At 52.7% G+C, this 15,605-nt stretch overlaps 1 protein-coding gene across 1 annotated transcript; it reads right to left on the reverse strand.

Annotated features, from left to right (window-relative positions):
• Positions 1-371: 371 nt before the first annotated feature.
• PSMC3 (proteasome 26S subunit, ATPase 3) lies at positions 372-11,412 on the reverse strand. The gene is made up of 12 exons (XM_073659557.1): positions 11,225-11,412; positions 10,347-10,430; positions 9,743-9,868; positions 9,558-9,662; positions 7,179-7,241; positions 1,982-2,119; positions 1,758-1,901; positions 1,530-1,678; positions 1,258-1,354; positions 953-1,098; positions 737-818; positions 372-576 (listed from the first exon to the last, which is right to left on the reverse strand). Exons 1-12 carry the CDS (start codon positions 11,249-11,251, stop codon positions 466-468), a joined length of 1,272 nt encoding a protein of 423 aa, XP_073515658.1. The 5' UTR covers positions 11,252-11,412; the 3' UTR covers positions 372-465.
• Positions 11,413-15,605: the final 4,193 nt, after the last annotated feature.

The following is a 15,605-nucleotide window of genomic DNA, read 5'->3' on the forward strand; positions in this document are numbered from 1 at the left end:
GGCAGGTGCAGAGCCCGGGACCCCGGATCTGGAGGCAGGCGCAGAGCTCGGTGACTATCAGTCATGTATGGCACATGTGTGTGATGAGATTCGCCTCTGCACCAGTACCGAGCTCCCTGATCTACCAGGTCCAGTGCGGATGATCAGGGAGTAATAATCGGGATAATCGACAGGACACAACATTGCAGACATATCAGCCGTGGAGCTTAGAAAGGCAGCGCTGCCTAATGGAGGATTTTTTAACCTGAATCCTATAGAAACACCCGCAGGAGCCAGTGATCAGACCGATCAGGAGTAATGACAGGAGGACATGACCCGGAGCGGTACAGGGAATGAATGATGAAGCGGCACAGACGGCAGCACCAGGGCGGTTTGTAGTTAGAGGTCGGGTTTATTTCTTCCTGTAACATTAACAGTCCTGACATCACTCGGTGGGCTTGCCACCGATCTCCCCATATGGGGGGTCTACGCATAGTACTGCAAATTGGCCTTTTTCTTAGCTTGGACTTCCAAGATCCCCTCCATGTAATCTTCATGTGTCAGCTCGGTGGCCCCTCTGCGCAGAGCGATCATACCCTGCAAGAAGAAAGTAATAAAAGGTCAGATGGGAGCATAGACAGACCCTCGAAAGCTAAAGCTTCATCCATGCCAAGTGGTCAGTGCCCTCGACTGCAGAGCAAATGTTGGTAAGAAAGATAAGTACGCCGCTCCTTCTGGGCGGTGGCACCGTACTCACCGCCTCCACACACACCGCTTTACACTGGGCTCCGTTGAAGTCATCGGTGCAGCGCGCCAGCTCCTCATAATTCACATCGGGGCTGCGGAGGTAAAAGCTTTCATTACAATCTGTAGATACACAAAGTACATAGACTACAGCGCCACCACCAGGGCCAAAATGTCAAGCCTCCCAAACTCATCGCTGCTCAGCGCCCACTGCGATACGGACACGCACCTGACGTTCATCTTGCGGGAATGAATCTGCATGATTCGGGCTCGGGCCTCTTCATTCGGCATTGGAAATTCGATTTTCCTGTCGAGACGTCCTGAACGAAGGAGAGCGGGATCCAAGATGTCTACACGGTTTGTAGCAGCAATCACCTGTGCAGCAGATAAGGAACAATTAAAGGGTCCCACTCGAGAGATGACAGGGACAGTGACGTCACCTCTACCTGACTCCTCCCGGCAGGTAGGGTGCACCTGTCCCATAGGTTAGAGATGTCATACAGGTGGGCACGAACACAGGGGATGGTTCTGTACCTTTACTTGGGTGTTGGGTTGAAATCCATCCAGCTGGTTCAGAAGCTCCAACATGGTTCTCTGCACTTCTCGGTCTCCGGCCTTCTCACTGTCAAACCTGCATCACAAAGCGTCAGAAACCTGGTTTATCCCATTGCAACCCCAGCGGGCAGCATGTAATTCTACATTTCCCTTAGAGAAAGGGCTGAAGTGTGAGGTGTGGGCACAGCGGACCCCCGGACAAGGCCAGTGATCAGTTCCCAGGAGGATGAGTCCACGGTGGAAAAACTAACCTCTTTGTTCCGATAGCGTCCAGCTCATCGATGAAAATGATAGACGGAGCCTTTTCCTTGGCCAGAGCGAAGGCATCCCGGACCAGCTTGGCTCCATCTCCAATAAACATCTGGACCAACTGAGGGCCGGCGAGCTTCAAGAACGTGGCCTGAAAAGACGGCAAAAGTTACACAGAGTGCCCACTTGTATCAGGAAGCTCCTCCGGGTCCCGAGCAGTCACTGCCTACCTTAGTCTGTGCGGCACATGCTCTCGCCAGGAGGGTCTTTCCTGTCCCAGGGGGGCCGTACATGAGAACTCCTTTAGGGGGCTGAATTCCCAAATTCTCAAACTTCTCCTTGTGATTCATGGGTAAAACGATGGCTTCTACCAGCTGTTTGAGAAGCGTTTAGTGGTCAGTATGGTATATGCCAACCAGAAGCATCAGCACAGTCGTGTCCCACCCATCCATACCTCCTGGATCTGCTTATCCAGACCCCCAATGTCGCTGTACTGCTCGGTCGGCCGCTCATCCACCTCCATAGCCTTCACTCGGGAGTCATATTCTGTAGGTAAAGTCTCCAGGATAAGATAAGAATCCTTATTCACCCCCTGAAAAGAAAAAAAAGCAAATTAACACCAGAGAACATAGATCTTAAAGGGGTATTCCCACCTTAGTAAGAGACGCCCATCGCTGGGATAGTTGCCATTAGCTGATCGGTCAAGGGGGTCCCAGAAGTAAAACCCCACTGACCATGAAGTGATGGCATATTATCACTTACTGAGAAAGGAGAACCCTGCAAACGCCGTCCTTCCACCTTACACCTAAGAGATGTGGCCGAGGCAAGGTGAGAGGCTCCTGCTGCCACCAGGTGATACAGGCTGAGGCAAGGTGAGAGGCTCCTGCTGCCACCAGGTGATACAGGCTGAGGCAAGGTGAGAGGCTCCTGCTGCCACCAGGTGATACAGGCTGAGGCAAGGTGAGAGGCTCCTGCTGCCGCCAGGTGATACAGGCTGAGGCAAGGTGAGAGGCTCCTGCTGCCACCAGGTGATACAGGCTGAGGCAAGGTGAGAGGCTCCTGCTGCCACCAGGTGATACAGGCTGAGGCAAGGTGAGAGGCTCCTGCTGCCACCAGGTGATACAGGCTGAGGCAAGGTGAGAGGCTCCTGCTGCCACCAGGTGATACAGGCTGAGGCAAGGTGAGAGGCTCCTGCTGCCGCCAGGTGATACAGGCTGAGGCAAGGTGAGAGGCTCCTGCTGCCACCAGGTGATACAGGCTGAGGCAAGGTGAGAGGCTCCTGCTGCCGCCAGGTGATACAGGCTGAGGCAAGGTGAGAGGCTCCTGCTGCCACCAGGTGATACAGGCTGAGGCAAGGTGAGAGGCTCCTGCTGCCACCAGGTGATACAGGCTGAGGCAAGGTGAGAGGCTCCTGCTGCCACCAGGTGATACAGGCTGAGGCAAGGTGAGAGGCTCCTGCTGCCACCAGGTGATACAGGCTGAGGCAAGGTGAGAGGCTCCTGCTGCCACCAGGTGATACAGGCTGAGGCAAGGTGAGAGGCTCCTGCTGCCACCAGGTGATACAGGCTGAGGCAAGGTGAGAGGCTCCTGCTGCCGCCAGGTGATACAGGCTGAGGCAAGGTGAGAGGCTCCTGCTGCCGCCAGGTGATACAGGCTGAGGCAAGGTGAGAGGCTCCTGCTGCCACCAGGTGATACAGGCTGAGGCAAGGTGAGAGGCTCCTGCTGCCACCAGGTGATACAGGCTGAGGCAAGGTGAGAGGCTCCTGCTGCCGCCAGGTGATACAGGCCGAGGCAAGGTGAGAGGCTCCTGCTGCCGCCAGGTGATACAGGCCGAGGAAAGGGACAGGCACATAGAAACCTTCTTTATACACCACTTAGCTCGGATTGTAACAGACTGAACAAAACCCAAGGAGAGGAGGAAACTAATGAGGAAAATAAGCAAAAATTCCTTTGTTTAGTGTTTCTTTAACCCCTTCCCGCATTAGGATGTGAATTAAAGTCTTGGAAAGGGGGTCTTCATGTGTGGAGTGGGCTCAGGAGCTGAGCTTCTTCTACCCGCGTCTGACGCCATCTGTGTTACACAGCCGGAATCGGTATCTAGCAGCCGCGGCCGGAGCGCACTGCATAGAAGTATATAAAAATACAACAGAATGTAAAAAAATATACTGCTCAAAAATATAACGGGAACACTGAAATCCCCCATCCTAGATCTGAAGGAATGAAATCTTCTCATTGAATACTTTGTTCTGTACAAAGCTGAATGTGCTGACAACAAAATCACACAAAAATCATCAATGGAGCCTGGGCATGCTCCTGATGAGGCTGAGTATGTGTGTGGCCTCCACGTGCCTGTATGACCTCCCTACAACGCCTGGGCATGCTCCTGATGAGGCTGAGTATGTGTGTGGCCTCCACGTGCCTGTATGACCTCCCTACAACGCCTGGGCATGCTCCTGATGAGGCTGAGTATTGTGTGTGGCCTCCACATGCCTGTATGACCTCCCTACAACGCCTGGGCATGCTCCTGATGAGGCTGAGTATGTGTGTGGCCTCCACGTGCCTGTATGACCTCCCTACAACGCCTGGGCATGCTCCTGATGAGGCTGAGTATTGTGTGTGGCCTCCACATGCCTGTATGACCTCCCTACAACGCCTGGGCATGCTCCTGATGAGGCTGAGTATTGTGTGTGGCCTCCACGTGCCTGTATGACCTCCCTACAACGCCTGGGCATGCTCCTGATGAGGCTGAGTATTGTGTGTGGCCTCCACGTGCCTGTATGACCTCCCTACAACGCCTGGGCATGCTCCTGATGAGGCTGAGTATTGTGTGTGGCCTCCACGTGCCTGTATGACCTCCCTACAACGCCTGGGCATGCTCCTGATGAGGCTGAGTATTGTGTGTGGCCTCCACGTGCCTGTATGACCTCCCTACAACGCCTGAGCATGCTCCTGATGAGGCTGAGTATTGTGTGTGGCCTCCACGTGCCTGTATGACCTCCCTACAACGCCTGGGCATGCTCCTGATGAGGCTGAGTATTGTGTGTGGCCTCCACATGCCTGTATGACATCCCTACAACGCCTGGGCATGCTCCTGATGAGGCTGAGTATTGTGTGTGGCCTCCACGTGCCTGTATGACCTCCCTACAACGCCTGAGCATGCTCCTGATGAGGCTGAGTATTGTGTGTGGCCTCCACATGCCTGTATGACATCCCTACAACGCCTGGGCATGCTCCTGATGAGGCTGAGTATTGTGTGTGGCCTCCACGTGCCTGTATGACCTCCCTACAACGCCTGGGCATGCTCCTGATGAGGCTGAGTATTGTGTGTGGCCTCCACGTGCCTGTATGACCTCCCTACAACGCCTGGGCATGCTCCTGATGAGGCTGAGTATTGTGTGTGGCCTCCACGTGCCTGTATGACCTCCCTACAACGCCTGGGCATGCTCCTGATGAGGCTGAGTATTGTGTGTAGCGTCCACGTGCCTGTATGACCTCCCTACAATGCCTGGGCATGCTCCTGATGAGGCTGAGTATTGTGTGTGGCCTCCACATGCCTGTATGACCTCCCTACAACGCCTGGGCATGCTCCTGATGAGGCTGAGTATTGTGTGTGGCCTCCACGTGCCTGTATGACCTCCCTACAACGCCTGGGCATGCTCCTGATGAGGCTGAGTATTGTGTGTGGCCTCCACGTGCCTGTATGACCTCCCTACAACGCCTGGGCATGCTCCTGATGAGGCTGAGTATTGTGTGTGGCCTCCACGTGCCTGTATGACCTCCCTACAACGCCTGGGCATGCTCCTGATGAGGTTGCGGATGGTCTCCTGTGGGATCTCCTCCCAGACCTGGACTAAAGCATCCACCAATTCCTGGACAGTCTGTGGTGCAACGTGACGTTGGTGGATGGAGCGAGACATGATGTCCCAGATGTGCTCAATCGGATTCAGGTCTGGGGAACGGGCGGCCAGTCCATAGCTTCAATGCCTTCATCCTGCAGGAACTGCTGACACACTCCAGCCACATAAGGTCTGGCATTGTCCTGCATTAGGAGGAACCCAGGGCCAACCGCACCAGCATATGGTCTCACAAGGGGTCTGAGGATCTCATCTCGGTACCTAATGGCAGTCAGGCTACCTCTGGCGAGCACATGGAGGGCTGTGCTGCCCTCCAAAGAAATGCCACCCCACACCATTACTGACCCACTGCCAAACCGGTCATGCTGAAGGATGTTGCAGGCAGCAGATCGCTCTCCACGGCGTCTCCAGACTCTGTCACGTCTGTCACATGTGCTCAGTGTGAACCTGCTTTCATCTGTGAAGAGCACGGGGCGCCAGTAGCGACTTTGCCAATCCTGGTGTTCTGTGGCAAATGCCAAGCGTCCTGCATGGTGTTGGACTGTGAGCACAACCCCCATCTGTGGACGTCGGGCCCTCATACCACCCTCATGGAGTCGGTATCTAACCGTTTGTGCAGACACATGCACATTTGTGGCCTGCTGGAGGTCATTTTGCAGGGCTCTGGCAGTGTCCTCCTGTTCCTCCTTGCACAAAGGCGGAGGTAGCGGTCCTGCTGCTGGGTTGTTGTCCTCCTACGGCCCCCTCCACGTCTCCTGGTGTACTGGCCTGTCTCCCGGTATCTGCTCCATGCTCTGGACACTGTGCTGACAGACACAGCTTCCTTTCTTGCCACTGCTCACATTGATGTGCCATCCTGGATGAACTGCACTACCTGAGCAACTTCTGTGGGTTGTACTGTAGACACCGCCTCATGCTACTGTACCCCTAGGGGTGAGAGCAATGGCAAAATGAAAAAGTGATCAAAACAACAGCCAAAAAGGATGAGAGCAGAGAAATGATCTGTGGTCACCACCTGCTGAACCACTCCTTTATAGGGGGTGTCTTGCTGATTACCGATCATTTCTACCAGTTGTCTGTTCCATTTGCACAACAGCAGGAGAAATGGATTCACAATCAGGTTTGCTTCATAACTGGACGGGTAGATTTCACAGAAGTGTTATTGACTTGGAGTTATAGTCTGTTAAGTGTTCCCTTTATTTTTTTGAGCAGTGTATACAAAAATTCAAGTCGCCCCTTTCCCCTGGTTACAAATGAACGTATTTGGGATTGCCGAGTGCGTAAAAGTCCCGAGCGTCTGCTCTTGTTTTATTCTTTATTTTTTTCCACCTTACGGTTCTTGAGATGTGGACCTTTCATTTACAAGAGAATTTATATCGCCTGTCACGTGTCGTGGTTCACAGGGTAATGATGCAGGCAGGCATAAAGACGCCCCCTGATAATCCTGTGAGCCCCCCCCCCTTGTAGAGGCCATAAGAACTAGTGATAAATAAAGAGGCCGATATCTCGACCGCAACCGCATGGCGAATACCAGACAAAAAAAAGCAAAAACTCAGGAGGGCAGCGAGAATAAAATCAGAGCAAAAACTGCTCAGTATTGTCCTGGTGAGACAGCGGGCACGGTGGGAGAGATAGGGGGCGCGCCGGGGGGTGGGGTGGGGAAGACAGAGGGCACGCCGGCGGGTGGGGTGGGGAGAAACAGCACCCAGCTGGCACCTGACGTGTATGGTGGCAGCTTTACTTTGCATCCTATTGCCACCTTTTATGTACAGACGTCCATTTCATCCCATTACTCACCACGAGATCTCCCGGTTTCAGCTTTTCGGCATCAACCAAACCAATCACTGGCAAGAAGTACGTCTGGTGGAAGAGAGAAGAACAAGTGAGCGGTCACAGCCACCACCCATGATACTGTCCTCACCTCACCAGTGGAGCAGGCACACCACCACCTCGTTTACTGGCGGGAGCCCCAGTGACTGGGTGATAAATGGGAGTTTACAGAAGCAACAGAGAAAGTGTCACCAGATAATGACCCATTAAGAAAATCAGGATTTTGTGTTAATTTTTATGGCAATATTTTTTTTCCCATATAAAGATCTCTATTAAAACTAAAAATTACCTATTTTGCAAATCTCACGCTGAACACTGGAGCTTTTCAAACGCTGACCACAATAACCTGGATATGTTGTATTAAAGTATCTAATGGGTATGAGCAAAGGTCATTGAGAAGAGAGTGGGAGGAGGTGAGCTGTGACATCACCTATTGTGAATGGTGGATCCTATGTTATCTACTGTATATAGAGGTGTTATCAGTCATTGTACAGGAGGAGGAGGTGAGCTGTGACATCATTTATTGTAAATGGTGGATCCTGTGTTATCCTGTCACAAATTATCCTGTCTCTGCTGGTTAGCAGTCTGCTGAAAACTCTTCCTGAAAGAGCAGGAAATAGGAGCCTAAAACCCCCCAGTAGAGACTGTGATAGATACTGTGAGACTTGAAGAGACTGGATTGAATTCCAGGAATCCGATGTCTAGCGCCATTCATCAGACTGATGTGACGCACCCTCTTCTCTTTACTGATTGGTCCGCGCCTGGCTGCACCATGTATGGTTTCCATTGGATTTTAGTAACCTCATAATTGGAATACTGATGGCTTAAAATGTTCCCTTCCCTCCCTTTTCTTCCTATCAGGGTACGTGCCCACGATGAGGAGCCGCTGTGGCAGAATAGCCGCGCGGCTTCCGCCCTCGTTAAGCAAATGAGCAGCTGCGATTTTTTTTTTTTTCACATGCGGATTTTCCTCATTGATGCAAGTCTAAGGGAAAAAGTCTGCATGCAGACCAGCAAGAGAAATTGACATGCTGCAGGTCTGAAACATACGCTGCATGTCAGTTTCCACAGGTGATCCACAGGTGCACAGAGACGCATAGTGGACATGGGATTTCTAGAAATCCATCCACTATGCTGTAATATCTGGACGCTGTGGGTTTGACGCTGCATAAATAGGGAGCATTTCCTGATCTTGGGCACGTACCCCGACTTGATGGGGGGGGTTTTGGATGCTATACTTATATTCTATGATATATTGATGCTGATATTGTCCTGTTTATTCTTTTGATTGTATCTTTGTAATTGAAAATTATATAATCTTAGGGTATGTGCACACGATGCAGAAATGAAGCAGAAAATTTCTGCATCATTTCTGCATCTCCCTGGCAGAAAAAACGCATGCAGATTGTGCATGCGTTTTTCCTGCAGAATACATGCGGATCCACATGCAGATTGACATGCGTTTCCGCATGCAGATTGACAAGCGCTTTCCAGGCGATTTTAGCATCACCTGGAAAGTGCTTGACAACTAGGTCACACTATATAAATCCATGCAAACAGCATGGATTTATATAGTGTGACCCGAGAGAGTGTATATACTTACCTCTGATGGCCCGCGCTGTCCTGCTTTACAAAGTTCCCGGCTGCCGGCAACTTTGAATTGAAAGACCTGCCGACGTCAGCGTCACGTGACCCGTCACGTGACTCTGACGTCACCGCAGGTCCTACAACTCACTGCAAGTGCCGGGAACCAAGCGGGAGCGCTGCGCGGGCCGACAGAAGGTAAGAATACATTTATTTTTTATTTTATTCTTTTTTTACAGCTTTTTTAATGGTACCTGGGTGTGGATGAGACTCTCCTCTCCTCCACACCCGGGTACCATCCGCATATTAGAACGCGCCAATAACGCAAGTACAAATGCTGTCTTGCGGAATTGGCGCGTTCTAATGCAAGTCAATGGCGGCGAAATCGCCGCGTTTCCGCAAAATTAATTGACATGCTGCGGATTTTTGACCGCAGCGTTAACGCTGCGGAAAAATCCGCATCATGGGCACAGCACATGCGGATTTCCATTGGGGAACATTGCTGCCCTTCTACCATGCGTTTTTCATGCGTTTCCGCGGCGTTTACGCAACTGCAAAAACGCCGCGGAAACGCATGAAATACGCATCGTGTGAACTCAGCCTTACAATAAAAATTAAATTTTGGAAAAAAACAAACAAACAGTGACCAGTGTGAAAATTACGAAAAACATAAAAACAAAATTAAAAAGAAATCTGTCAGCAGCACAATGTAGGGACAGAGCCCCAGAACTGGCGAAACTCATCCATCAAGCATCCAGTTACCTGTCGGGTCGAGGTTTTGATTACTGCACACTTTCCCTTCCTCTGTGAATCCAGATCAATGTTGGCGCCATCTTCCTCCTGGTCGTTGGGGTCCACATCCAGCAGCTGAGAAGAGACGGATCGGTCAGATTTACACAGAACCAGAACACTGCGCCTCAGTGAACCGGGAGACGCCGTCATCGTACCTCAATCACGTTGGACACCAGGTACGGGAGCGTCTTATTCACTTTGATTTTCTCACTGTTTTCTTTGATTTTGTCTTTCATGGCCTGTAACTCGTGTGTCACACGGAGAACCTCGCTCTTCATGATCTGAAACACATAAAGGGTTAATCGTGGACGATGTCTGCATGCAACAAGTGCACATTAAAAAAAATCTCACTTTGTATGCAACTCAAATGCAGAAATACATGTCTCCATGGTTACAGACCACCAAAAATTCTTGTAAACCTGCAACAGCTGAACTGCTCGATACCAATTATGTGTGTGCCACTAATAGATGATGCAGGGGGTGGCGCTCTATGCATGCAGCGCTGGGTCCTAGAGTATATATCTACGTCTGGTGATTGATGCTGGAGCCACACGTGGCATCAAACAACTCCCGAGCCACAGATATACAATATTCTACGGTATATACTTATAGCTGATAGTAAGCAATATCAGATCAGAAGTCTATATCCAACATATACCGCACATATATACCACTACGTGTATCCCCCATGTACCGCAATTATACATCATAGTCTATATATCTCCACACACATTGGTGTCTGACAAAAGCAGGACTCACCTTGATCTCACTGTCCAGGAGTCGGGTTCTCTGGATTATCTCCTCTGTTGACATCTTGAGGACTTCTTGTCCCACCCCATCCTGCTGCAAGAGACGAAGACAAACCGGCATAACTCCTAAATATCATCTCTACACCTCCCCACACCACAAGAAAAATGTCAGCTCCTATAAGACAACGGGCAGGAACCATACACAATATATAAGGGATCGCTCTGCAGATCATTGCATTTATAGGAGGTATTTGAGGGAACCTTATATAGCCTAAGAGCAGCTGCCACCCAGATACATTATACCAGTGCCAAGACAAGTGGCACAGATGCCCACAGAAGCCGATCACCGGAAAAATACCGGCAGCCGACTGCACCACGGTGTGCGCTGGAGCCGGGATCATCACAAATGCTCCATAGCCCAGTACAGGAAGCCGCCATGCGGTACCCAGGTTACAGGCGTCACCGCTGCCCGGGTTACAGGCGACACCGCTGCCCGGGTTACAGGCGACACCGCTGCCCGGGTTACAGGCGACACCGCCGCCCTGCACTCGCGAGCCCGATGGGCACGGTTGACGGTTGTAGCCGCGGACGGTGACGCTGCCCAATGAGAGCGGGATGGAGTCAGCGCCTCAATGTTTCCATTCAATGATTCCTTCGTGGTGATCCTGTGTCGCTGCAGGTGACACCTGACTGACAGAGGATCCAAGAAATCATCTTCTTCCTCCCTCAGACAAAAATACTGGAGATCCCCTCTAAGCCCTGAACTAGGCTGAGACCGATCAGTACAGGGAGAACCACAAGTCCCAGCTGCGCTGCCTCTATCAGGCTGGTGTCATGGCTGCTCCCCTCTCTCCTGAGCGGCCATGGCGGGACGGTATTCCCTCTTACCTCGGTTTCATCCCACACAGACGCCATGTTTACTTCCTTTCACAGGCCGGGTGAGTTCGCACTATCACCGTCGGAAGTAGAGGGACGAGACAAGCGCAGAACACCCGACTTCCGGTGTGCCCGGACAAATGCTTCCCCCTCCAGGCGCCGCCGTTGCTTCTGACGCGATGTACGCTCAGTTCGCGCCGGAAGTCACGTGACCGAGCAGAACGCTGTTGTCTGCTGTGTCGCCATTTTATGTACTGGCAAGAAAGCCAATACTGAGATGTAATGATGGTTGCCAGGACGACGAGGGCCCCTGTTTCCAGACACAATATAAATAACACAGTATAGTAAAAACATGAATACATGTATAGTTTTTTTTTAAAATAAAACAGCGCCTCTTGTGTCTTCAGTCTGGGTGTGATATTACAGCTCTGACTAAAATGAAGCTGCGATTCCAGACACGGCCTGTGCACAACAGCGGCGCTGTATAAGAAATACCCGCATCATCATTCACTCCCAGATCATTTTCCTTTTTTTCAGTCTCCATAGACGGATGAGGGCTCGTTCTTTGCCGGACGGGTTGTAGCTCTGATCGAGACCATTCATTTTCCTGTATAATGGACTGAAAAACAAAAGAAATGCTGCAAAACGATGAAGAAAAAGCAATTCCAGCAGTGTTTTTTTGTTTTTAGGGCGTTCAGCGTGCGGTATGAACGGCCGGTGATGCCATTCCTCCAGGCGGTGCCGTGATGCCATTCCTCCAGGCGGTGCCGTGATGCCATTCCTCCAGGCGGTGCCGTGATGCCATTCCTCCAGGCGGTGCCGGTGATGTCATTCCTCCAGGCGGTGCCGTGATGCCATTCCTCCAGGCGGTGCCGGTGATATCATTCCTCCAGGCGGTGCCGTGATGCCATTCCTCCAGGCGGTGCCGGTGATGCCATTCCTCCAGGCGGTGCCGTGATGCCATTCCTCCAGGCGGTGCCGTGATGTCATTCCTCCAGGCGGTGCCGTGATGCCATTCCTCCAGGCGGTGCCGTGATGCCATTCCTCCAGGCGGTGCCGTGATGCCATTCCTCCAGGCGGTGCCATGATGCCATTCCTCCAGGCGGTGCCGGTGATGTCATTCCTCCAGGCGGTGCCGTGATGTCATTCCTCCAGGCGGTGCCGTGATGCCATTCCTCCAGGCGGTGCCGTGATGTCATTCCTCCAGGCGGTGCCGTGATGCCATTCCTCCAGGCGGTGCCGGTGATGTCATTCCTCCAGGAGGTGCCGTGATGCCATTCCTCCAGGCGGTGCCGGTGATGTCATTCCTCCAGGCGGTGCCGTGATGCCATTCCTCCAGGCGGTGCCGGTGATGCCATTCCTCCAGGCGGTGCCGTGATGCCATTCCTCCAGGCGGTGCCGGTGATGCCATTCCTCCAGGCGGTGCCGTGATGCCATTCCTCCAGGCGGTGCCGTGATGCCATTCCTCCAGGCGGTGCCGGTGATGCCATTCCTCCAGGCGGTGCCGTGATGCCATTCCTCCAGGCGGTGCCGTGATGCCATTCCTCCAGGTGGTGCCGTGATGCCATTAATCCAGGCGGTACCGTGATGTCATTCCTCCAGGCGGTGCCATGATGCCATTCCTCCAGGCGGTGCCGGTGATGTCATTCCTCCAGGCGGTGCCGTGATGCCATTCCTCCAGGCGGTGCCGTGATGCCATTAATCCAGGCGGTGCCGGTGATGTCATTCCTCCAGGCGGTGCCGTGATGCCATTCCTCCAGGCAGTGCCGTGATGCCATTCCTCCAGGCGGTGCCATGATGCCATTCCTCCAGGCGGTGCCGGTGATGTCATTCCTCCAGGCGGTGCCGTGATGTCATTCCTCCAGGCGGTGCCGTGATGCCATTCCTCCAGGCGGTGCCGTGATGTCATTCCTCCAGGCGGTGCCGTGATGCCATTCCTCCAGGCGGTGCCGGTGATGTCATTCCTCCAGGAGGTGCCGTGATGCCATTCCTCCAGGCGGTGCCGGTGATGTCATTCCTCCAGGCGGTGCCGTGATGCCATTCCTCCAGGCGGTGCCGGTGATGCCATTCCTCCAGGCGGTGCCGTGATGCCATTCCTCCAGGCGGTGCCGTGATGCCATTCCTCCAGGCGGTGCCGTGATGCCATTCCTCCAGGCAGTGCCGTGATGCCATTCCTCCAGGCGGTGCCGTGATGCCATTAATCCAGGCGGTGCCGTGATGTCATTCCTCCAGGCGGTGCCGTGATGTCATTTCTCCAGGCGGTGCCGTGATGCCATTCCTCCAGGCGGTGCCGTGATGTCATTCCTCCAGGCGGTGCCGTGATGCCATTCCTCCAGGCGGTGCCGGTGATGTCATTCCTCCAGGCGGTGCCGTGATGCCATTCCTCCAGGCGGTGCCGGTGATATCATTCCTCCAGGCGGTGCCGTGATGCCATTCCTCCAGGCGGTGCCGGTGATGCCATTCCTCCAGGCGGTGCCGTGATGCCATTCCTCCAGGCGGTGCCGGTGATGCCATTCCTCCAGGCGGTGCCGTGATGCCATTCCTCCAGGCGGTGTCGTGATGCCATTCCTCCAGGCGGTGCCGGTGATGCCATTCCTCCAGGTGGTGCCGTGATGCCATTCCTCCAGGCGGTGCCGTGATGCCATTCCTCCAGGTGGTGCCGTGATGCCATTAATCCAGGCGGTGCCGTGATGCCATTCCTCCAGGTGGTGCCGTGATGCCATTCCTCCAGGCGGTGCCGGTGATGCCATTCCTCCAGGTGGTGCCGTGATGCCATTCCTCCAGGCGGTGCCGTGATGCCATTCCTCCAGGTGGTGCCGTGATGCCATTAATCCAGGCGGTGCCGTGATGCCATTCCTCCAGGCGGTGCCGTGATGCCATTCCTCCAGGCGGTGCCGTGATGCCATTCCTCCAGGTGGTGTCGTGATGCCATTCCTCCAGGTGGTGCCGTGATGCCATTCCTCCAGGCGGTGCCGGTGATGCCATTCCTCCAGGTGGTGCCGTGATGCCATTCCTCCAGGCGGTGCCGTGATGCCATTCCTCCAGGTGGTGCCGTGATGCCATTCCTCCAGGTGGTGCCGTGATGTCATTAATCCAGGCGGTGCCGTGATGCCATTCCTCCAGGCGGTGCCGTGATGCCATTCCTCCAGGCGGTGCCGTGATGCCGACACCAAAACTGTAGAATTTTTTTCTTTATTTGCTTTGTGTCGCCATTTTCTGAGACCCCTTGTATGTCACATTGGACGGTCTCGGGTGGGGGCTTGTTTTTGCGTGGCGCTGATGTGGGTTTTTGCACCATTTTGGTGCTTTATTTTACATCTTTTTTATAGAGATTCTGCGCCTGAAAAACGGCAACTTTGGTGTTTTAGTTTTTTCCTCTTTACAGCGTTTTCTAATCGCGTAAAGTCATTTTCTCTTTTCGTAGTTTGGGCTCTAATGGCGAATTGACGACGTCCCGAATATTTTTTTTTTCCGGATAAGGGACGTGATTGGAATTTTTGTGCTTTTTTTATTTTTACACTTTTTATTACACTTGACGTCTTTAACCCTTGATGTCCGGTGGTTCATTTTATTCATTGCAGTACCGCGGTATTACTGTATATCGGGTCTGAGATGAATGGCCGCCAAATACCAAAGGGCAGAAGTCTTCAGAAGACCCCCAGCTCCATTGTTACCCACCAGTACCACTTGATTGTGCTCCAGGGGCTGCTGGACACCCGTGAACATGTGGAGCGTTTATATGCTGCGGTCAGTGATCGTCAGCAGCAGTAGAACTGCGATCACTCATACAACTCACTGCAGTAAGCGATGGGTTAACAGACCGGCTCCCTCCCTCTAACTGCTTAGATTCTATGGTCAATGCTGACCCTGGCGTTTAAGGGGTTAGACGGCTGCGCCAACGTCTGGCGGGCACCATTGTCACCAGATATCAAATGTTACTCACTTCACCTGTTTCATGAATGGAGATGAGCTGCAATTCCAGACACAGCCTATGAACATGGGTGGCGCTGTCTCTGGAGGAAAAAAAAAAAAAGCACTAATGTGTTTATACGCTCCTACAGTCCATTTAAGAATGGTCCGGACCGCTAGTATATAATTTTAATCCCCATGTAAAAAAAAAAGACAACTCTGGAGCATCTTCCTTTAGAACTGCACATTGTGATATCCCTCTGTTATCCCTCTTGGAAATATACAGTGGGTGTCACAGGTTGTGCTCTGTCTTTACACTGACATCGTCCAATCAGTGCTGACAGTTCAGTCTGTGGACGCCATCACCCATCCTGGACAACCCCTTTAAGTCTGGTCCAAACTTTACAGGAGGTGACTGATCACCCTTGGGTTAACGCTGCCACCTGTCCCAGTAGAGCTGTCCCTCCCCTATCATCTCTGCTTG

This window comes from Phyllobates terribilis, unplaced genomic scaffold, assembly GCF_046119375.1.
Source record: "Phyllobates terribilis strain yellow unplaced genomic scaffold, ASM4611937v1 Scaffold_13__5_contigs__length_258822181, whole genome shotgun sequence".
Classification (NCBI taxonomy): Eukaryota; Metazoa; Chordata; class Amphibia; order Anura; family Dendrobatidae; genus Phyllobates; species Phyllobates terribilis.